Source organism: Amblyomma maculatum, chromosome 1, assembly GCF_055883805.1.
Source record: "Amblyomma maculatum isolate TAMU_Amacu chromosome 1, ASM5588380v1, whole genome shotgun sequence".
In the NCBI taxonomy this organism is placed as follows: domain Eukaryota; kingdom Metazoa; phylum Arthropoda; class Arachnida; order Ixodida; family Ixodidae; genus Amblyomma; species Amblyomma maculatum.
The window spans coordinates 379,917,221-379,941,317 of NC_139344.1; the positions used below are offsets into that span (position 1 = coordinate 379,917,221).

Genomic DNA, 24,097 nt, shown 5'->3' on the forward strand with positions numbered 1-24,097 from the left:
CTACTTCCTTCGCCAATGAGTGCCATCAGCAGGCTTGCAACGTGTACATAAACAAGAAATGCAGGGCTGCAGATTTGAGCTTTCCGCTAAGAAAACATGGCTCGAAGCACACTTTGGCGGCGTAATTGAGGAAGTGAACCTGCATTTTGTGTCCTTACGCCGCGCCTACTGCAGCAGTGCTGCTTAGCCGCGCCTTTGTTGTGTCTGTCGAGCAGGAAAACACGCCAGCTTTTCTCCACCAGTGAACGATATCGTAGCAACCGCCATTCATCGCGCAGTTGACAACTTTGGAAAATATTCTTAACTTACAGTCGCTGTTGATTAGAATGAATTCTCTACCCCAAGCATTTGTGCACGATAAGACATAGGTTTGCAAATAACCTCTAGAATTAATATGGGCGACGTGGCTTAATTCCCTCGTTTCTTAAAACTCCCTGCTAGCGTTACTATTAACCTATATAGCTGCACTCAAATGTCCTCAAGAAATTACAGTTCAAAGTAACAAATCTTGCTGACATAAATTTAGGTAACAAATAGGTGTTAATGGCTGAAAATATTTCCGCTAAGAGCCAGTGGTCGTGCACCTGAGGATTTAAGGAATATCATGTCACCCAAAGTCCATGAGAGACACCCAGAACGGAAAGACAAACAAATTTACGTATATTTGGCACAAACTACCATTTTAGGTAATCGAAAAAGAAAACAGGGAAACAATGTACATTATTCCACGCTCTAAAAGAAAGCGTACTCATTTGATATAAACCTGGAAACTAAGGTATTTCTTAAATACATCAAGTGCCCTCGGTCATGTCCTCTCTTTCCCCAAGGTTTTGATATCTAAAGTCTGCATAACGCAGAGTCCCTATGCGGTCCTCTTACTATTACCGAAGCGCTACTGGCGATTCTTTTCTCTCATTCCCCGTAACGCCGCCTACAGGTTTAAGGCTGAGCTGCATGTACGCGAAAACTCACGCGAACGCGACGGTGGCACGCGTCGCGCGAAGTAATGCTTGTTTCGCTTGACTGTTTGCTCGGACCTGACGGAATAGAACATTTCGCTCGTTCACCCGGAAGTGCATGCGCGATCAGCTAATAGCATAAAAGCGAACCGTACGTCACTGCCACTTATTCCGCATGTTTTTTCTGCAGTTTTACTTCGTGATTGTGCATTGCCGCGTAAATTTAACACTTTGAGCGAACTATGGCGAATGGCCAAAGGTTCAACGAACGTCTAATGGCAAAAAAAAAAAAAAAAGACAAAAGGTCATGTGACCATTTTTATAGCGCAAGTTAACACCATGCTAAACGCTTCATACACAATACGGTGTGTTGGAAATGCATTGCAGTTAAAATGTTGTCGCAAAATAATTTGATTCTTGCAATTGTTATATGACAGTAGTTACATTTGAAAATAGTTTTGCGGTGAATTATGCCAGCAACACAGAGCATCATCGCCGTTTCGCGTTACCGTCGGTTCGCGCTGTCGCGTGCGTGCATCTTCCACAGTAGGCGACAGAGCGAACCATGACCGCTTTCGCCGCGCCGCCTCGTCGCGTCACTTTTTTTCACGGTCGCATGCAACTGAGTCTTTAGCACAGCTCTTGCAGCGCCGTTTCGTGTTTTCATTCCAGACGGGATTCCAGGGTCGACGCCCAGCTTGTCACGTTCACCGGGCCGCCTTTGACCAGCCATCTAGCAAAACAGCCGCGTTTCCGCTCCTGCACGGTGATCTGTTTCCCCAGCTGCGGCTGCGAGGCGCAGCCGCTCATTGTTTTCGCTCCGCTTTGCGTGCCTGTAGCGCTGTCTGCTATGTGAACGAGGAAAGTCTGCATGATAGAATAGAATAACAACTACGTATTGTGAGAATTTCAACTCTGCCAAATTTAACCTTAATCTCCGGCGAAAGGAGCACAGCCAACTGCAATATATAAGCCAATCCATGCTTTCTTTAAAGCAACGCATATGCAGAGAACCAAGCCTAGCTGGGCGTTTATTTAAATTTCGCCGGGAATGCCGGACGCTCAGGATTTTGGCTCTGGACAACGACCATCGTACGCACCAATCGTGTTTCGGCCTGGAGTTGCGGATATCATGGACCCCAACCAAGATGAGGCAGCGGAAACAGCAAGACTGTCAGGAGATTTCGATGAAGTACAGGTTAGTATAGGCCCACTGCCCGACTCATGACACAAGTCTACTCAGTAAGTGCAGGAAGGGCCGCTCCACAGCAACCTTCTCGCGCAGTTTTGGAAAGAAAATGAGCTGCACGAAGAAGACGTGAACCCGCCGAGGAAAGCAGCGGTCGAATGCTGGCAGAAACTCAAGCGAGACCTGTGGCTTCTGCTCCTGGTGCACACTGAGTTCTGGATGTCGGCTGCATTCTCCCTTATCCAGCCCTTCTACCCGATTCTGGTGAGTGCACGGTATACGTATAGTGACAAAAAGCAGTTCAAAGTGCACCAAAGTGCACCACGTGCTAAGAAACAGTTTCGTCTTTTATTTAATTGTTATATGCCAAACATTTCAGACATTTCGCCTGTCTACCAATGAATGAAATCAGAAAGATGATAATAATAGACGGGGTGACTAAAGAATTATTATTGTTACGTGGCGGCCAGTCGGATAATGAGATGTCATAACCGGTGCCGCTGTCATAATTTAATGTTTTCTGTCGTAGAACAATAGCTAGCTCCTGCACCGCTACGTGCTTCCTCTTCTAGCCCGGGAAAATATAAAAAAATACCCTTGTCCAAGGTCGAGATAACTAACGGTCAAAAGGCACGGGTTGTAGGTGTTGTGCGCCATAAACATAAGAAAAAGTAGGAGACAATTAAACTCCGCCTTTAAAAGTATGACGTGAAAGTGTTCATAGCTCCTGCTAGCTCCTCCTCTTGCTCATGCAGACACGGGAATTATTTCCTCTTTCACAGTCACACAATGCGCCTCATCACAGCACCGTCACTGCATGTGTGCACTTCTCAATGTTCCGCATCATCGCAACGTCCCATCCTTAGTGTTCTGAGAGAATTATTTCACGCATGAGCTCATATGCACAGTGTTTACACTTCACACAATGCTTTAGCGTGCACAGTACACCATACTCGTTGCATATCCTCTCTCCTTAACACTCATAGTAACCAAAGCGTATATATTCCTACATACAGCTACGCTGTGCAGATTTCATTCGCTCATACATCCGTTTACGCTCTCAATCGACGCTGTCACCCATTGTCATCAGGTCGGAAAACTATTCACCTCCGCCACACACAGTATCATGCTCACCCTGTGCCACTGTCATCGAACAACACGTCGTGCAGCTGATTTATGTCTACGTCGATGGTGCCGATGTCTCGCGGCTTTTCTCTCCCTAGGGAAGTAACATCACGATTACGGTTTAAGCTTTGGCGGCCGGCTCTACCTGTGGATTGCGAGCACGGTGGAGGTGATTGCGAACTACGTTAGCGGCCGCTAAGTTTACATGTTTAAACCCAATGGAGAAACTGCTACTCTCCAGGTTTGCCGTCGAGTTCCACAGGAGGGACTTCTGAACGAAAGTTAACTTTGCGCTGACTGGTTTGTTGAATAAACGCCCACAGCTGCGTGCGAAATGGCAATAAGCTGTTTCTTCTAAAGTCAAACCTACTTAAACAGTACTGAAGAGCCAAGAACAAGTAATTTATATAACCGGGTTATAGAAAAAAAAAGCACTTCAGAGCATCTCATGACCGTAAATTAGCTTACAATATGGATTCCTTTATAAAAACCAATCTGCATCAGTCAGCATAGACTGGTTCACAACACATTTCGTTCACGTCTCCCTTCATGGTGCTGAACTGCCGGACATACCCGAGTGAGGTACCATCAGGAAAAATGAAGACCAGGACGGATTCTTATCGCTTGTAAGGCGCCTCTTGATACTACGTTGCTGTGAGCGACTCGTCGATTAAATCATTTGTGGCTACTGCACCCTCAGCAGTCAAGAATTCTTCCAGTCTTCACATTTCATCGACATCGTTACATCGGTGAAAGCGCGCGCTGCCGCCGCTTGAGTCCGGCTTTGTGAGAAGCAGTTGTGAGATCCAGTGAGCTTGCAAGACTGGGCAAACAGAAATAGCGAAAAGTAAAAAAAAGGAAAACGTGTGCGCAAGGTGCGTGCATCTAAGTAACAGACGCACTTACATGGCACCCTGATTAGTTTAAGCTTCAACGCTCATTTATTTTAGCGTCAGGAATAAAGATCACGCTATATTTTTTTTTCTAATGTATTCTTACGTTACATTTGCATTTAACTCTATATTTCAGGCTTCATCAAGAGGCATAGAACCATGGAAGTATGGGTTCGTCTTCTCAGTGTTCAACGCGTTTATGCTGATCGGGTCTATCACAGCCGAAAAAATGGTGAGTTTTAACCCACAGCCAATGTTGTTTCATCGCGCTTGAAAATGACATTATATAAATAAACGTAATTAACGCTCTTTTTCAGATAAATAGATTCACGCTTACAACCTGTTACTTGTTTGGACAAGGCGGATTCTTCATTTTCACTATTCTATTTGGGTAAATTTTCCATCGCTACTCTTGAGAAATTATGCGTGCTTTATCGCCTTTCTCGAGGAGAGGCATAAACGCGTAAAATCAAAAATTCATCACGACAGCCTGTAGTGCTTTTATTTTAAATAATTGTAATCCCCACGCCCCATGGCTTCTTTGTTAAGTACTTTTAATATATTAGCAGGGTGCAAAAATGCGAAGCCTCCCTCTATTGCGATTGAAACACCTATGGCGAATCGAGGGTCACCGTTTATCGTATAAGGCACGAAGTACACGGTGACTTAAGTACGTCTCTTTTTTAGCCCTAATTTCTACGAGCAATATTTATGGCGCTTTCCACACAAAGTGAGTACAGTAAAAAATATTAGCACTAGTGACTGGCGACGAGAATTCTGATATCACACTACACGGCGTTGCGGCTTGCAGACATGCCAGTCGAGAACTTCCCATCGTTTGCAAATCGGGAAGGGGGGGGGGGGGGAGGGGGAGCAGCAAGTTACTATTATTATGCGTGCCACCCACCCAGTGTCGAAGTGCCGGCATTACGTGACTGTTCATGCAGAATTTCTTTCGGCCTCTACCACCATGAGCTACGGTGGCATCTTTTATTATACTTTTATGTCCGCAAAAAATGACTTTTGCTGGGACCGTGACAGCTCGCTGATCCCTTAATAGGGAAGATTGGGAACAGCCCGGTACTCTCGTTACTAGACTCTCTCGTTGTCATTCCGGTGATCCGTTACGTGTGCTAATCTTTTTTACCCTCGACTGTACATATGTCTTTTATCTGGCATTAACTGTTAATGGGCATTAACAACGTCCGCAGTTGTCTGCATTGGCTTCCCGGAGGCGACGTTCTGCTTGGAATCTCACTTGTATGCGTCGCCCTCGGCGGAATCACCAACACCTTCTACCTTGTCAGCATGTTCGCCGTCTTTACGACACGCTTCTCCAAACACAGAGGCGGCATCATTGTGAGTGTCTGTGTTGCTTAGAAGCTGTGATTGCTGGCCCACGGGCGATCAACAATAACTAGTGCAGGCCGTAGTAAGGTGTCCAAGAACCAGGACATAAATACCTCACCTACATATAGCGCCCTAAAACTCTACATAGCAAAAATATTTGGGGAAGGATTTCGCTGCCAATTATAAAAAAGTATGCCATTATTAGTGGTATACGTCAAAAGTGACCTCGAGACATGCGCTTAGCAATACTTGCAGCTCTGATTCTAGACCAGCAGCTTCGTAACAAAAATTTGCCAATTCAGCGTCCTAGCACCATGATATTTTCATCTTAGCGCTTGAACTAGGCGTAATTGAACAGTAGGAAGTTCACAAATATATCTGGTGTTTCTACCGCGTAAAACAAGCGTGCGACAGAAGAAAAAGGGAGTGGAGGGGAGTGGTTACACAAGAAACAACTCCGAGACCCCAAAGCCGCTCGGAGAGCTGTAAGAAGCATAAACAATGCATTCCCTTGTGACCACGAAAACAGCGCAATACGTAACGCCGCTGTATCGCCAGTGAAGCTGCGTTTTCTGAAATAATTCTCCCACTTGTGATGCATGAGCGCATTTTCTGTTTCAAGGCTTTTCTAGAATTTCTTTGGGGAACTGGCAACATGGTCGGATCAGCTATTGGTGGAGCCTTGATTGATGTGAGTGGTCTTCCCTTTTACTGTATTTGCACATTAAAATTATTGAATTTCACCCCAACATCCACAAAGCTGAGAAACATTTCCTGCGCCCTGATATCATACCACTGTCTCTGGAACAAATTTTGCGGCAATTAAAATTAACTTTTTATCACACTTCCTATTCACTATTCGTAAAATTAAAATAAATCCCATTAAATTTAAATAATAATGGGGGTGTAAATAATGATGTAAACAGTGTGCTTCGCTGAACAGGAATTCTGATTAATCTAACTCTACAACGGCTATAATGCCCAACTGGTCGCTGTTTAAAACCTTTTGTAAACGATTTTTTTTTATTCGAATTCTTGTTTTTCTTTTAAAGACAAGGCTACAAAATGCTTATGTAGAGGGGGAGGGGGGGGGGTGTCACGGAGTGGATAAAATACCTTCCAGCAATAAGTGCAGTGACTTTTATGAACAAAGCGCGAGAAAAGAACCTCTTATCGCATTATTCTCATTTGTATCGCAGGCATGGGCATATCCACTGCCATTTTTCGTCTTAGGAGCAATCATGATGCTGTCATTTCCTGTTATCATGAAACTCCGATCTAAACTTAATCAGTACAGTGGTAAGTGTGTCACTATATTCAATAAAATTCGCAGCCGAAACTAAGACAATTGTTTGGCTCTTTAACTTAACGCTTAAGACCCTCCTTCTAATGTAGCTGTTCCATTGCTAGCAAAAATACTGTGCAATTCCACGCCAGCAGGTGGTTAACATATGGTTTAATGCATAACGGGTACTGCGCAAAATGCTCTAGTTGAACTATCTTCTCCGTATAGCTTCAGTGAATAAACATGGGATTGGCGTTCTAGTGAGTGGTGGTTATGCTTCTGGAGGATTTAGGTGACACTGTGGTTGAATGTTTCACACAGAAAAAAAATAGCAATACATTTCGTGGAAAGGTATATAGTATAACACTGCTTTCGTAGTAAAACCCCGTAAAGCTCACTGGATTTCGCACGTAATCTTTGCAATCTAAGTGCAAATTCTACTCTGTTGTGCACATGGGAGATATACTCACTTGTCAAACTTTTAACAAACATACCGGTAGTCATTGCACGCGGTTGAACGACGTTTCGACCATCAGGGAGGCTGTCAAAACCAGGAATATGCATAGGCAGTTTTAAAAACTACAGTATGTAACTGCAATGCGAGGGTGATGATTGTGGCTACCTGCGATTAGCGGAAGTTCCGTTCTCGCTAATCCTAGGTCTCACTCAAATTCTTCCGCAGAAGTGGCAGAACGTGAAGAAGATGCGGCGGAGATAGAAGGAAATATTCGAAGTTACTACTGGCTTCTCATCGATCCAGTGTTCCTCGCCGACATGGTCACACTTATGATGAGTTGGGTCATCGTTGGGTTCAACGAACCGACGCTAGAACCAAGCCTCGAAAGCGTCAGTATTCAAACAGTGAATTTCTTGAAGCATGAGAAGCAGTAGGCTGCATTTTAAATGATAGCTAACAATTTTTTTTCTCGAACCACTGTAGCGTAAAAACCACGGATAATGAATTTATGGAGAATAAATAGTTCAAGCCATCCACTGTGAATTCAAGTCAAGGACACTTCATATTGTGTGCCGTTTATCACTGACATACGGTGCAGGTCGGTAGCCTGCCCTTCTGCAACTTCTTTCGTTAATTAATGTAATATACCTGCCGGTTTATTTTACAGCCTTACATATGAATCTAGCTATCATATAAGGAACGAAATAATATTTGACTGAGCACCGCTTTCCGTAAATTGAAGTGATTTCCCAATAACAAAATGTATTTCACTGAGGGATCCAGTGCGTCAACGCTGCCTAAATCTATAGCTATAAGCATATAACTGTTCAGCACAGAAACACTGCGACATACAGACGCGGACAAAACTCTCTCAGATGCGTCACTGGTAATCAAGACCGATGGCTAACCTATTAGCCCGTGGTACGATACCACATTTGTGGCGGTAAGTACTGTTCCTGTAATAGGTTATGTGATTTTCAAATAAGGCGCTAGCTGGCCATGGAAACTTTTTTCCCCAATAGCACATCTTTGCTTCAGTCTCAGTACATATTTCGCTAAATCTTGAAGCGTAAAGAGGATACATCCGCCTTGTGAGAAATATAACTTTCTCCTCAAGTGTGATGCATTGTTTGTTTATTCTTGTATGGCTAATTAAGGGTAGACATAACCCTCCTTTCACTCTTTTCAGTTCAACCTGACGGGTACCGTCTTAGGCAGTGTCTACACAGTGCAGTTCGCCAGTTATTCCGTAGGAGGCTTCATAGCTGGAGCCTTTGCTCATTATGCGGTAAGTATACATACATACATACATACATACATACATACATACATACATACATACATACATACATACATACATACATACATACATACATACATACATACATACATACATACATACATACATACATACATACATACATACATACATACATACATACATACATACATACATACATACATACATACATACATACATACATACATACATACATACACACACACACACACACACACACACACACACACACACACACACACACACACACACACACACACACACACACACACACACACACACACACACACACACACACACACACACACACACACACACACACACACACATACATACATACATACATACATACATACATACATACATACATACATACATACATACATACATACATACATACATACATACATACATACATACATACATACATACATACATACATACATACATACATACATACATACATACATACATACATACATACATACATACTACAAAGCGAGGCTTTAAGAAACTGCTGGGGGTGTACAATTGCAACACATTGAGACAACGGGAACCTATCGATACTTGTCACCGATTCAGCGCAGCTCAGTGTAGCTCTTCCTTTGTAGGGACTGCTGGAAGACTAAGTTTAACTTAAGGAGCATATGAACTCCTTTGCACACATGCTCTTATAAGTGACTGAGTTCACAGTGATTTTTCTTTCCTGCAGCTGAAACCCTTCTACCGATTACACTTTCATTTGGTAAAAGTAACCACTCAGCCAGTTAATTACCAACAGCCCCAGAGCTCATCCTTACTTCAAAATTAAATAGATGACAGAAATATGCTTTTTATGCAATGAGCCTCAGATATGCACTGAAAAAGGATTTTTTTTTTTTTTGAGCATCACTGTTTATGTGCCGTAACAGCGCACAGGAAAATTTTCCCAGCTTCCCCGACGGACAGCAAATTGAACAATAGTAAATTATTTTAACACAGAGCCAGTGAGCAGGCTCCCCCGGAAGCCAAGCCTGTCGCTAAAGGAAGTGTTCAGCGCTACCATACCTGTTCTTACATATGTCGACCCCTTCTGGCTAACGCATTTTTAATCTCCTGAACATAAAAAAAGACTGCTTCAATGAGAACTTAGTGTTACACCGAATGCATTGAGTGCCTTTAAATACAGCTCGTTCTTTGTGGCGAGTGTTAGCAGATGAAGCGCTAATTAGTGAACAGGTGTAATCCACTTGACACATACCTTGGCAGATGACTGAAGTTACTGCGGTTAACTCTTTCTTCTTTGCAGCTGGAGCCATTCTACGGCATGGTGGGACAGCTGCTCACTATAGTGGCATACCTTCTTATAGGACCTGCGCCATTCCTTTCTGTGCCCCGGTAATGCGTCCTTATCGTTATTACTATAATTTCCCGTATTTTGCAATAAACCAAAGCGAAAGCTGGCGGTTTTAGCAGAAGGCCAACATGACGCTTTCAGTGCTCAGTGCCTGTCGAAAGGCTATCCGCAGATGCGAGAAAATGACGGATATGCGCAATTTACTTAATTATAACTTAGGTCCCCACAACATTTACCCAGAAGAAAATGCCTGTATAAAGTTTCATACGCTACATCCAATTATTGCGCACATCGGCATCCTTCACGTCAAAATCACATACAGCAAAATTATTCGGTACAGTTGTGGTAGAAGGGGGCACCACAGCTGTGGCAAGACGTACAGCTGCTTAGTACGAGCTGCCTAGTATTACAGGCAGGATTTTTGCCTCAGTGTGGCCAGTACACACTGTTTGAACAGGGCTGCCTAGATGCCAGCGCAGCATTTCTGTTGCCCTACGAGGTGGGGACTATCAAACCTTATAGCTCTCCCGCTGCTTACAACATAATTCTCATAGTGAATTAATTCCGAAACTTTGCTGAGCATAGCAGTTGTCAATGCGAGTGTTCTAAGTTGCTTTTCCAATGTGTACAAGCTTTAACGTCAAAGAATCACATGTCTCATTATCAGAAAAGCCGCGGCATCGTTCGCCATTGTTCTCAAGAGATGATCATAAAAATCCCAGTGATGGCGATGGCGAAAGGAATATGGCGACGCCATTCGGCAGCCGAGTATCCACGATGAATCCCTTGAGCATTCAGAGTCAGCCACGACCGAGGGCACTGCCACTTCAGATAACCCGATACTTATCGTTCTTCTAAATGCACACATTACATGGTGGACCTCCATATGGCGGCAGTTTTCCCGATATTCATATCGAAATTTTGACGCAATTGTGACACCATACCACACCATACCGTATTTAGTGCCATACTATTGCTTGTTGTACATAGCATATATCTATTTGTTAAGTTCGAGAATAGCTCTTCGCAGGGACTCGAACTGACGACATATGTACAACCATTGTACGCATTACAACATATATTTCATCGATTATGGCTCTTAAAGTCCACGACGAATATATATACGCAACTGCACAATAAATATTACCATAAAGAACAATAATGCACGTCACAAAACCTCAAAACATTTCATCCGCGTGACTATATTGCTTTTTCATTCTTATACGCAATATATATGCAATATTTTTAAGATTCTTGCTTCCCTCATACTAACTGAACTCCATTCGTTTATATACCTATGTATATTTGCGAAATTGCTACCCCCTATCCTGTCTTCTACAATGAAATTATGATGGTATTTTCTCTTTATGCGCAGCACACTTGCGCTCGTTTACATTTCGCAAGTTTTCACCGGCTTGGGGATGTCTGCGCAGTTTGTATCCGGATACTGCCACGGATTGAAACGTGCAGTGTGAGTTTTTTCATATTAAGCTTCTTTCTACAGATTTTAACGCATTCACTTCGATGTGTAGCCATTAGCACTATTCGCATTTTTTCGTGCATGTCCTAATCTTGCAGTTGTACTATTCAAGTAAGGTGTCAAGCCACTTGCTGTAACGCTGATATCTTCAGAGTTACAGAACGTTACGCATTCGACTGTGAAGCACTTAGAGCAATGCTGCGTGCTGTTGTAATAAAAATTGCGATAGCACAGTGGAATCTCCACTGCAGAAATGCGAAAGCCTAAGCGTTTTTGGTTGTCACAAACCCCCGCCTTTGTGGTCAACAGAGGCGTGGGATCTCTTTTACGGTTACCCGTCGTCTCTCTATGAGGTTTGAGAACACAGTTAAAAGTTAGGCCGGCAAAGCCATGAAATACGTGTATCGGTGTGTGATTGAGGAATAAGTTCAAGAAAGTCACTTTTTTTTTATTTCAAAGAATTGAATATTTATAGCTAGTAGTCCAAATTACACTGCATAATAATAAAACAGAAAAATAAACAGAGCGACACGATAGTGATAAAAGGCGACTCGGTAACTGACAAGAGCGAAGACTAATAATGAACAAACACTGCGATAAAAGAAGACCATAAAGATAACAATGCAAGTAATCCAGATATAGTAAGTAAGGCCAAGAGGTACACAGAAAACACAGCGTGATACTAAGCCAGATCAAGGTTTAAACAGAGACGAAAACAATATTCAATTACCCGACAGTCTGTGGCAAAAAGGAATTCTCAGGGCTTTCTTGTGTGATGAGGCAACGTAGTCGCAGAGTTGATCGGTAGGGACGGCCGTAAAAGATTAGGAGAAACGATGAGTTGATCGCGGGCTCGGTGGAAAAAAAAGGACACTTTTTCTAGAGCGAGCGGCCGCGACAGTTGCTCAAGAGACTATATCTCGCCAGAGCGCACTGCCGCGGGCATGCTGCAGTGTGCCTTTTTATACCCTCGGCTGGCTGCGTTGCGGCTCATCGTCAAGGACGCGCTATGCCCAGTGGTGGTGGTGGTGGTGGTGGTGGTGACCAACTTTATTAAGATGAGCCTTAGCTGTGACATCCTAGGGATGGAATGGCTCTTGGGGGCGTGTCGTGGCCGGAAGGTGACGTTTCCCGGCGACTTCCAAAGCCCAGTCCACCAGCTGTCGTTGGGCAACCGGCTCAGAACTGGACACCGCAGCCTCCCATCGCTCGAGGTTTGTGAGTTGCCATTCGGCAGGTGAAAGATGCTCAGGGCAAGAATAAAGAATGTGAGCAAAATCCGCTTTTGGAGCACCACAGAGGGTGCATTCTGGCGTGAACAGTCCCGGGTGAACAAGGGCGAGGTAAGCAGGGGAGAGGAAAGTGCGGGATTGTAGCTGGCGCCACGTCACCTGCTGCAATTTAGTGAGAGACTTGTGTGGAGGTGGATAGGCAAGACGTTGTTCGCGGTAGTGCACAGTGATCTCGTGGTATGTGACCATACGATCTCGAGCGTCACCCCAGGCGTCGGCGGCTCCTGCTCGGCCCTCGAGCAAAAGAATAAGCCGCCTCGTTACCTGGGTGGCCGGCATGGGCTGGGACCCAGAGAAGCTGAATAGGTCGGATAAGAAAGGCAGATTGGCTGAGAAGCCGGAACGCGGGTTCGGAAACACGTCCTTTCGCAAAGTTTCGGATGGCTGTCTTCGAATCAGTAAAAATGAGGGTCGCCGATGTAGTAGAGATTGCTAAGGCTACTGCCGCCTCCTCCGCTTCCGCGGAAGTGGAAGCGATGACACTACCTGCGGTAAGAAGGGTGGAGGAGTTTGACACTACAGCTAGGGCGAAGGCGGGAGAAGATGTGTAAGAGGCAGCATCGACGTAGACGGTCTCCGGCTCTGTGCCATAATGTTTGTGTAGGGCGGCAGCTCGAGCAGCTCGACGAGCCACGTGATGTTCGGGGTGCATGTTCTTGGGTAGGGGGTGAATGGTAAGGAGTTCTCGTGTGTGGCGTGGGAGGGAGAAAGTGTGGGCGTAATATCCAGGGGGACGTAGACCGACAGCGTCAAGAATGTGACGGCCGGCTAAGGTGGAGGAGAGCCGATCAAGTTGGGCAGATCGATGAGACTCGATGAGTTCGGCGAGGGTATTGTGTACGCCCATCTTAAGAAGACGTTCATTCGACGTGTGGCGGGGAAGGTTGAGGGCCGTCTTGTTCGCCTGGCGGATAAGGCAGTTGACCTTGTTCTCCTCTACTCGAGAGAGGAAGAGGTATGGTAATGAATAGACTACCCGACTAAGAACGAAAGCCTGGATCAGGCGACGGAGGTCGTGTTACCGCATGCCACTGTGTTTATATTAGCGATTCGTCTAATCAGTCGGACTGTTTGTTGAACGGTAACACTGAGCTTGGTGATCGTGGCAGTGTTCTTGCCATTGTTCTGAAGAATCATCCCCAGGATGCGAACTCTCTCCACCTCCGGGATTCGGACGGCGCGAATAGTGACCTCGATTCTAGGTGGGGGAGCTTTCTCGATTCTCGCTCTAGGCGGGTGAAGGACCAAAAGTTCAGACTTGGTGGGTGAGCATGCAAGACCGACCCTCTGAGCATGAGAGGTCACCACATCTGCGCCAGCCTGCAGTCTCTCTTCAATGGTTCCCACATTACCTGTGGAGGTCCACAGGGTGATGTCGTCAGCATATAGAGAGTGCGACAGGCCGGGAATAGCTGACAGAGCCTTTGTCATTGGGATGAGAGTAATATTAAACAGAAGCGGAGAGAGCACAGATCCCTGAGGCGTGCCTCGGTTACCAAGGGTAAAGACAGGGGAGCAGAGGGAGCCAAATGTGATTTCAGCTGTGCGCTGGCGAAGAAAGGCTGAGATGTATTGATGAATACGATGGCCGACATGTAGGGATGACAGAGCGTCCAAAATGGCCGAATGGTGTACATTGTCGATTGCTTTTTCCAGGTCGAGGGCAAGCACCACGCGCGTGCGTTTCCTGTTGCGGGGGTGAATGATGTCTTCTGAGATCTGCAGCATGATATCTTGAGTGGAGAGGTGGGGTCGGAATCCTATCATTGTGGGGGGAAAGAGGAGTTTATCATCCACGTGTTCCTGGAGACGAGCAAGGATTACGTTCTCGAAGAGCTTCCCGAGGCAAGACGTAAGGGAAATAGGGCGCAGATTTTTTATATCAAGAGGCTTGCCTGGCTTGGGGATGAAAGTTATGCAGGCATGAGTCCACTGTGAGGGGAGGGTTCCCGTTCGCCAGCACTGATTGAACCGGTCCGCAACAGCCTCTACAGACGAGCCGTCCAGATTGCGGAGCATCTTATTAGTGACTTTGTCAGCGCCGGGTGCTGAGGTGGTTCGGAGTTTGTGCATGGCCGCGCAAACTTCTGCTGGGGAGATATCCGCGTCGAGCTCCGGGTTGGGGCTCCCCGAATACGGGGGAAGAGGCGTGGGAGGGGTTGTGGTTAGATATTGATCTTTAAGGGCTTGGATAAGCGCGTCGTCTGAGAGGGGGAGCTGATGCAAGATGCGTGTGATATTCCTGTGTTGGGTAGCCTTGGAGTGACCCGGGTCGAGGAGATGCCTCAGTAGGTACCAAGTGTTTTTGAGACCTAAATTGCCACTCATGCGGTCGCAGAGTTGTCCCCATTGTTGATGGGCTAGGTCGCGTGCATGCGCTTCAATCTCGCACACAAGGTTAGAGATACGTCGTTTAAGAGGTCTATTGTGCTTTTGACATAGCCAGCGCCGCTGAAGGCTGGCGTGTGATTCCCACATATGGAGAAGGCGGCTATCAGCACTCGACGTGTCCTCAGGCTCGGGAATGGTGGAAGTAGCGCGTGCGACATCGCGGGTGGGGGTGTCGGTCCATTCAGAGAGGTCTGTGATGGTGTCCGGGGCCAGCCTCCGTATCTGGCGGAACTTGTCCCAGTTCACCACTTGAACTCCTCGTCGTTTTAGCGGGGTAATTGAAGAAATATTGAGCTCTGTGGAAATTATATAATGGTCACTGCCAAGTGAATGGTTTGTGTTGACCCATCGGCTGTCATGGATGTGTTTGCTAAGTGTGAGGTCTGGGCTGGTGTTGTGTTGAACACTTGACCCGATCCGCGTGGGGAACATGGTTTCATTAAGCAGGGAGAGGCCTTCGTCCTGAATGAATGACCATAGGGAGGTGCCTTTACGACAGTTTTTGCGGTACCCCCAGCTGATGTGGTTGGCGTTGAAGTCACCCATTATAAGCAGTGAGTTGTTCGAGCGTATCGATATCGCCTTGCGGAGAGCAGCAAGAAGAGGGGCAGGAGGACATTTGGGAGGGCTGTAAGATTTAGGATGAAAAGACTGAGTGATTTGCGTGTGCGGGGGAGGAGCTCCAGCAAGAGACCGTCCACGTCGTCTATCTCTAACGGGTGCTCTATCGCAGTTAGATTGCGATGGACTAGTGTGGCGACCCTGGTCTTTGGTGGAGTAGCTGGTTCGTATGTAGTGTAATTACGGAGCTTGAATGACGTTAGCGTTTCCTGAAGCGCAATGACACTGGGGGTGTCGCAGCTGGAAAGGGTCTGTAAGTGAAACTGCAGGTTGTCTCGTTTTGAACGAAACCCCCTGCAGTTCCACTGCCATGCCTTAATGGTTTGGGGTGTCGCAGCCATTTTGGACAATGACAGAGAGCGCGGAAGATGTAACTGGTGACGTATGACCTCTGGGGGAGGCTCGAGAAATTGCGTTTGGATTTGCGCGACAGACGCCTCTTGATTGCTCTGGTGTGTTTCGAGCGCCGCCACGCGGTCAGAAATGTTCTTCATCCACGTTTGAGTTTTAGAGCGGAATGTGTTAAGTGTCGCCATCATGCGTTTCACAAAATCTTGCATGAATGACGTGACCTGATGTACAAGGTTGTCAGTGACTGGCTGGGAAAGGGAATTAGCATCATCAGCGGGCTTCCGCTTAGCGGGGAGCCCACGTGCTGGTGACGTGGCGCGTGAGGAGGAGGTGGAGGGGGTAGAGACAGAGGAGGAATGAGGCATGTTTGGATTTGTCGGGGGTTGCACCACTGGGGGCAATGGCGCTGGGGAGCGTTCACGCCTTAGGAGGATTTGGAGCTGCTCTTTAAGAGCAGCGATTTTGCGACCTTGGGATGATAATTTGGCTTTCAGCTCCGCGTTTTCTTTCTCGAGCGAGGAAGGCTGCAGCCGCTAGCTCACCTGGTTTTTAGATGAATCCTGGACCTTTTGGCCTGGAAGTGGCGGGAAGGACACGGAACGGCTCCGACTGCGGTCAGTTCTTGAGCGGGAGGAAGAGCGTCGGCGGCTTCGCGACTCCCTGAGACTTTTGCGTGATGGATTTGGTAGTAGACCTGCTGGAGGCGTTGTCCCAGTATTGGAGACAGGCGTCTTGTTGCCGGAGCGCTCGAAACGCACTTTGCACTTGCGCGTTCCTGTGAAGTGCGCTCCGTTGCAGATGATACACTTGGGAGTGCAATCCAGCGTTTCTTTGATGGGGTGAGACGCACCACAGCGTGGACAAAGGCCGGTGTGTTCCTTGGGACACACATCAGCACGGTGGCCTGGCTTGCGGCAGTTGGTGCACGCTTCAACTTTCGCCTTGAAAGGGCAACATGCGTAGAAGGTGCCGTAGAAGACAAGCTGTTTTGGAACCTCCATAGTGTCGATGAAGGTAACCAATATGGACTTGGTGCGTCCTAGTTGACGAGCGTCGGCGATCGTAAAATGCCGGCTAGCGTTCAGCGCCACAAGGTCGGAGAAGATTTCTTCTTGGGTCTGGTTATAAACTGCGTTGTAAAGTATCCCCCTGACAGCGTTGTCAGGGGCAGCGACGTATGTTTTCACCGGGTACTGTTGGTCGTGAAGTCGCAGTTCTTGAATCTGGGCATAGCGCTTCATTCGGGCTTCTGAAGGCGTACTTACGGTGAATGAGTTGTTGTAAGGGTTAAGCCGTAGCTTTTCCTGAGCCCGAGCATCTGCATAGTCAATATCTGTGCTAAGTCGCTGCACCAGATAGTCATGTCGAAACATGCTCGGAGGAGCGGGGAGATCAAGCAACTTCCACGCTACATGTGAGGCAGGTTGTGACATTAGTGCACACTGTGCATCACATTTGCTCTCATTATTATTATCAACTAAATGCATCGTCATTATTATTGCCAATGCCATCATAGTCATTATCAGTAATTGCAGCGTCATTGTCATTGCTACTATCATCCTCACGGTAGACAAGGAGAATTATGATGTGCTTTTCACGATCCCGGGTATGACATAGTTAAAGCGCTTGGCTGGGGATGCAAGGGATGGAGGTTCCATAAGGTGGAGACAGGATTTATTTGTTTCTTTTAACTATCTTCTCCACTGTAGACAAGAAGAATTATGATGTGTGTTTCACGATCCAGAGCGTCACGGCCAATGACATCACCGGACGATGACGTCACAATCTCGCGGTATCCTGCGAAATCTCGCGAAGAAATGTGACACTTCTCGTGACCGGATGGACAGGGCCCTGGCCGAGTATACGAGAGATTAAAGGATTTCGCCTTAAAAGTCACTGGAATGTAACCTGAATGCCGCGAATGCCTGTTAAATATAATTAGCCTGGTTTTGTCGCATTGATGTAGCCGCAGCCGTAGCTTACATTTTTGTACTTCATTTCTTCCCTCACAGGCAGTGTGGCTACCCCGACAATATTCGAACCAACGGCTTCCTCTCGAGCACCGTGTTCACGTTTGCAGTATTCGGGTGAGACAAATACAAATGCGTGGGATGCTGAATAGCGCTGGAGCCTAGACAAATAGATGCTAAAAACTATTGACTCCATTAATAGCCGCGAGACATTTAAATTACTTAAAATTATTGAAAAATCATTCTTAAAATTCGTAAAATATATTTTGTGTCGCCGTTTTAGACTCCACTTCTCAAGCATGTCAAATTAGAATATTGAAGTTAAATTAAATGCTGTAATTTCAGCCGCATGGCTAAACAGAGGCAGATGGTTGCCATTAACTATGCGGATCATTTCTTGCCCGACCCACCAGAAGCCACTGGTGTCAGTGTACACTAGACTTCATCGCTGACAACGTTCCTAGCGAACCAGTTCCCCTTAAACCAAAACCTTCAATCGACCTGATAGACTTCTTTAAAGGAGTTTCTAAAAACCTTTAGAAAAAATATTGTAGCATACACTTCCAAACTTGAACACCCTCGTTTTCATTGGGTCCCTGTGTACATCAAGTGTGGAGATTTCGGTGTAGGCTACATACAATAGTCACGATGACGGATGCGGCTGGTACAACGCAGCAGATGAAATAGCAAACCTAGTCATAAATCTCAGCTTAGCTTCTTCTAACTTTGACCCTTCTGCGAAAGGAAAGCAGCACGTGCTGCAAGTCGGCTCGCTTGCGATACGTGCAAAAATAAGTGCAAAAAAATTTGACCGAGTACAATAAAGCCCGCTGCTAGCGTTCAAAACATGTTGTGCATAAGATTGCTATGGCGAGGCATGTTCGCTCACTGAGCCATAAAACACGTCAAACCCGTGAGACATCGTTGTGTGATGCTGACAAAACAAAAACAGGCTGGACAAAGACAAGCGAGTTCCGATTTCTGTGCTCTTCGGATCGAATTAGCAGTCGCATTATCAGTTTTTGAAGATACGTTCTCAATAAATGATCGCCTGGCAGACAACAAAATCAAGAGACGTTGATAAGCAGGCCTTCTGAGTAAAGTTGATCGGGCTCTTACCGGATAGTTGTTTGTTTGGCGCGGCGTTTTATTGTTTATAAGCATGATACTGTTAGGAATGTTCTCGCAGATTATTGGAATATTCTCCTTTACTAGAACCTTGCGTGGTGTGGATTATGTGGTTGAACTTCCCAAAGGGACACAGGTTTTGAGAAACGCCGTAATGGAGGGATCCACAAATTTCGGCCACCTTGGGTTTTTAACGTGCACTGACATCACATAGCGCACTGGCGCCTAGCTTTTCGCTTCCATCGAAAAGCGGTCACCGCGGCCAGCATTCGATCTCGCATCTTTGAGCATAGCAGTCGAGCGCCCTAACTGCTCCACCACAACAGCGAGGTAGAAAATTACGTTAAAAATTATTCAGTAAGTTTTATCGAGGACAAATTCTATCAGAAAACAAAGCGCTGTGCCCTCGTTTCTAAAGCATCCTTAGTAAACGACTTCGCAAAATGCAGGGCCATGGTGACACCGCCAATCGCCGGGTACGTCATCGAGTTGCATGGCTACAGGAAAGGATCCATGGTAATGTTCGGACTCTTGGTCGCATGGGTAAGTCAAGCGACACTTCTTGGCGGGAGGCGGGGGCTACTCGCCTGGCTGTAACCTTTTTCGCAGTAATACAGACATGGTATGGCAGCACTCGTTGGACGTCCGACCTGACAGTGAAGTGAAGAAACAGTCTGATCACAGTGTCAAAGAAACATAGCTCAACTCCTGAAGCTAAAGACCTAAAGCGTAGTGCAACCGCAGTTGCACTACGCTTTAGGTCGCAGCACGTCAACAATGGCTGAGAGGATGACGTTTGAAGGAATCAAGTGTAGCGGCTAGAGGCAATGCATCCATTACCTCCGATACTCTGATACGCTTCTGTTACAAGCAATTCAAGACACAAGTCACAGCTAACATTGAGGGCCTACAGAGAGCAATACAACAGCATAGTTCACATTTCAAGTTTAACGGCGTTCATCACGATATGAAGTAACTGGAAACATTGAAAGAACGAAATAATCGGCCCTGCATATCAGCGGCAGAAGGACAAAACGTTGCGGGTTAGTTGGTTCATGGCAAGGGGGAGCAGCACAAGCTACACACGGACAAAAAGGGAGGACGAGACACACAGCGCTGTGTGTGTCTCGTCCTCCCCTTTTTGTCCATGTGTAGCTTGCGCTGTTCCCCCTTGGGCAGAAGGACGTCGAGACGCTTATGCTGGCAGAATAATCACAATAATAGGGTGCTGCAATGCTCAGCACCCTATGAGGTGCCGAGGCTTCAAAGCCGCCGCCATGCGGGAATGGTTCCCCGACTGGTTGTCACCCTTGACAGGCGAATGCAAAAGGGCTAAAGGGGGTTCTAGTGCCGAACGTACTAACACATAAATAATGTTGAGGAATTCAGACCTCGTTTCCATAGTTTGACTTGTCGATTCTACAAACCGTTCAGAAGACTACACATCTTTCAAGTATAAAATCAAGCACACGAAGTTCCGCTCCGCGTTATTACGGAATGTGACTGACGAGTACGCCAGGATATGCGCATTATTGTCAGCTGAGCTAATTAATTGATGTCTAAAATGGGCCATTCACGAAATGTCACAATGAATTGGTTTCGCCTATTCGACCCCTGAATAGAAACAGTTATTATTTTTATGCGTTATAATTCGCTCCATTAGCGTCAAGATTCAACCTAATCGCAAACGAATACCGTGTGAGTTCGTCAATTTTACCGTTTCGTAATTTTTAAATTTATTTACAATCCGTTCAACTTGAATCCTTCATGTTGCTTAAGGTTACACGACTCCACCCGCCAGCTGAAGCTTGTTATAACAAATATTACGGGGATAAAAGTTGAAGCTGATCTTGTAAAACTCGGTGCGAGTTCAAAAGTATGTATATCTAAGATTTTGCAGTTATAACATAGCCTAAGCCGATTAAGATGTTCGAAAGCATTGTTTTACATGTCTTGGCATAGTCCTTCTTGGCTGTGGAGCCTCGAAAGACTAGCGCATGGTTTGGTATTTTAAATTTTTAAACGTCTTTATTACACGGCTTAAAATTGGGAATACATAGGTTATCGGCTCGAATTCCTATCGCAAGCAAGCCAGTAACGTGCCTAGCATATGGGTTCTAAACTGGAAGTGAAACTGACGCAACCCTGAACGCTGACCTAGAAAGGCCGCATCACAATCTTGATACAAAAGGGGCCATACCTACCCCATGGGTATATCTGTTGTGTACGCCGTCGTCGCACTCGTTGCTTCGGTGGATCAGCAGGGCTGGCGTCCAAGTTGCTATGACACCGGTGAGGCATAGCAAAATGTTTGAGTGTGTCTGACAATCGTGTGAGTCCTTCCTCAATAAAATGTCACCTTTTAGCTGCGCTCGCTACCATTCTGATCTTTTATAGTAGAAGTAAAAAGAGCGGATCAATTTTGCATAATGCCTATAGCTCATTTAAAATGGACATGTGCCCCTTCTTTTCAATGCTTGCAATTTAGGCTCGCATAGTATGATGCAGTAATTTTCGATACCAGTATTTTTTTTCTTTGTTGATGAAAGTCGTGACAAACTAAGACTGTTGACTATAGTATTATATTTGATTTGAACGTGTTTTGTAATATTCACCTTATTATTATTCCAGGCACCTGCGACAATTGCACTGTGGGTGCATTCAATATGCAGTGGAAGAAAATCAGTGAAAGATAGAAATTTCTACCGAAAGCCATCCAACCAATCCCCAAGGTCGACGACACACGTATCACTTCCATCGTAGGTTGACCAAGCGGGTGTATTCAAGCTCATTATGTCATTGCTACGGTTTCATCCACCATAATAAATAACTTCTCTACTTAATTTCCATACAACAAGAGTTGTGCCATTGTGTATTCAAATAATAACCTCCCCGTGAGTGGTGTGCTGCTAAATGTATCCAGATGCAGAATAATTCCACAATATGCAAAGGCGTTTTCGCCCTTTAATGATACACCCCTGAAAAGACGCAATTGCATGCATAACTTAACACAATAGTTACCAATCGTGTATGGGAATGCAGCCGCTATTTAGCTGGATGCACAAGGTTTACTGGTTCGAGCACAGCGTAAAAATTATTTTACGAGATGAACCGCAAAAATATTCACGTGCCAAGGTTCCCTTTCTTATCTAGTGGTGTCTGGTTGGTTTGGTTTGTGGGGTTTAACGTCACAAAGCAACACAGGCTATGAGAGACGCCGCAGTGAAGGACTCCGGAAATTACGACCACCTGGGGTTCTTTAACGTGCACTCACATCGCACAGCACACGGGCGTCTTGCTTTTCGCCTCAATCGAGAAGCGGCCGCCGAGGCCGGGATTCGATCCCGCGTCCTCGGGAACCTAGTGGTGTCTATTAACCCCACAAACCACATTTTCCTCTAGCGCCTCAGTGAGAAAAGAAAAGCTATTTTTACTGAAGTATTTCTAATTTAATTCCTGCTGCAATTGGTATTGTGTATTATATCCTCATATTTATTCTGAGATTATTGAGACCACTAAAACCTGCAACTCTCTAGCCATGTAAACCGCCATCGAAATGACAATAGTCTACACTCAAGCAACCATCACTCTGAGCGAATGCGAACACGCAACTATATACCTGGAATAGTATCTAGCATCGTCAGGGACATGCTACTCTGTCTTGCTCCTCTAGTGAAAAAATTATGAGAAATTGATCTATGCGGGTGCCAGCACAGGCGGGGAACCCAGGTAATGAGGCAGCCAACACATACTCTTGAGTAGAAGCCGGCTCAGCTGTGGACGTCGTTTTGAACATGGAGCCCTTCGGAAAGCCTCTCACGTGATAACAAAATTACACCACACACTATTGACCAGGGAGAAACGTGCACCTGCCATCACACAGCTTACTGTTAAGAAAGCAATAGGTACTGTGGAGGAAACCAAACACGATACGTTCTCTAACCTAAAACCCATTTGCAGATTTCTAAACTGAAACATCAGCGAAACCTTTCGTCTCTGCGGCCAAACAGCAACATTAAATCACGAAATTTGTGATTGTTGAGCCCACAAAATCTCCCACAAGAATCAAGCCTGATTCCTAACTTGCTACGAGTGATAATCAAAGGCACACGACGACCCGGACGTACTAAACCGAGCCGTGGAGTGGACATTGGTCACCCGAAATTTTTATGTAGTCGGGAGCACCTATTTACCATCTTCTCCACCATCAACTGTTCCTTTGGCAATAAAATTTAGTTCATTCTTAGCTGTACTGCCTGATAAAGAAGCAGTAGCCAGGAAACAGGCGCTGAAAAAGGCCTGGCACGGTGCAGGAACAAAAAAAAAGAAAGCGTAAAATCAAGGAAAAAGTCGTGCTCCACCAGTGATAACTTCCAACGTTGGTTATTTGATGAGTCCTTCATAAAAACAGGTGAGTTTTTGTTTTCTAAATTATCATTTTGTCTTTACATTGCGTCACTTTATCTGAAGGGGCATCTTCTCAACAAGTAGCAATGAGGGAAGCACACACGCACAACAACAACGGCATACAATTTGAAGTCAACTGCCACATTTAAGGCCCCAAGGTAGGATTCTGAGAAATATCTCTGAGAAACAAAATAATTACGGGCACACTTAATAATGACACCCGTCTGCGCCTTCCCCTGCGGTTCCGCGTTGTCGTTAGTGTAATTTTTGATTGCTTATATACTAATGCCTAATGTGTGCCTCTAATATCTCGAATATTGTAATTAGCGTACAGTCCTAAGCTACAGCACTATCCAAGTGCCGGTCCTAGGCGACCACCAATATATGAAATAAACTTTTCATTCAGCTGTATGAACGTGCCTGCGTGGCTTATTCGACATCCAAGAGGCCTGGAAGGTCGACTCCGATCTCGCTCTCCTAATTCAAATGGCGACACGAGTTGGCAGCTCCTCGCAACTTAGTTATACCGTGCGTTCTGATTAAGTCGGGCAAACGATCAAAAC

At 45.7% G+C, this 24,097-nt stretch overlaps 1 protein-coding gene across 2 annotated transcripts; it reads left to right on the forward strand.

The window, feature by feature from the left end:
* Positions 1 to 1,474: 1,474 nt before the first annotated feature.
* On the forward strand, positions 1,475 to 21,971 carry LOC146208351 (MFS-type transporter SLC18B1-like). Of its 2 annotated transcripts, XM_084587256.1 has the most exons (14): positions 1,476 to 2,157; positions 2,245 to 2,412; positions 4,303 to 4,398; positions 4,484 to 4,557; positions 5,378 to 5,525; positions 6,139 to 6,207; positions 6,716 to 6,815; positions 7,484 to 7,647; positions 8,448 to 8,546; positions 9,847 to 9,935; positions 11,270 to 11,365; positions 18,042 to 18,116; positions 19,577 to 19,670; positions 21,759 to 21,971. In XM_084587256.1, exons 1-14 carry the CDS (start codon positions 2,011 to 2,013, stop codon positions 21,888 to 21,890), a joined length of 1,551 nt encoding a protein of 516 aa, XP_084443382.1. In that variant the 5' UTR covers positions 1,476 to 2,010; the 3' UTR covers positions 21,891 to 21,971. The 2 variants fall into 2 exon arrangements, with proteins under 2 accessions (XP_084443383.1, XP_084443382.1); XM_084587257.1 differs by lacking the exon at positions 6,139 to 6,207 and having other exon boundaries at positions 1,475 to 2,157.
* The last annotated feature ends 2,126 nt before the right edge of the window (positions 21,972 to 24,097 follow it).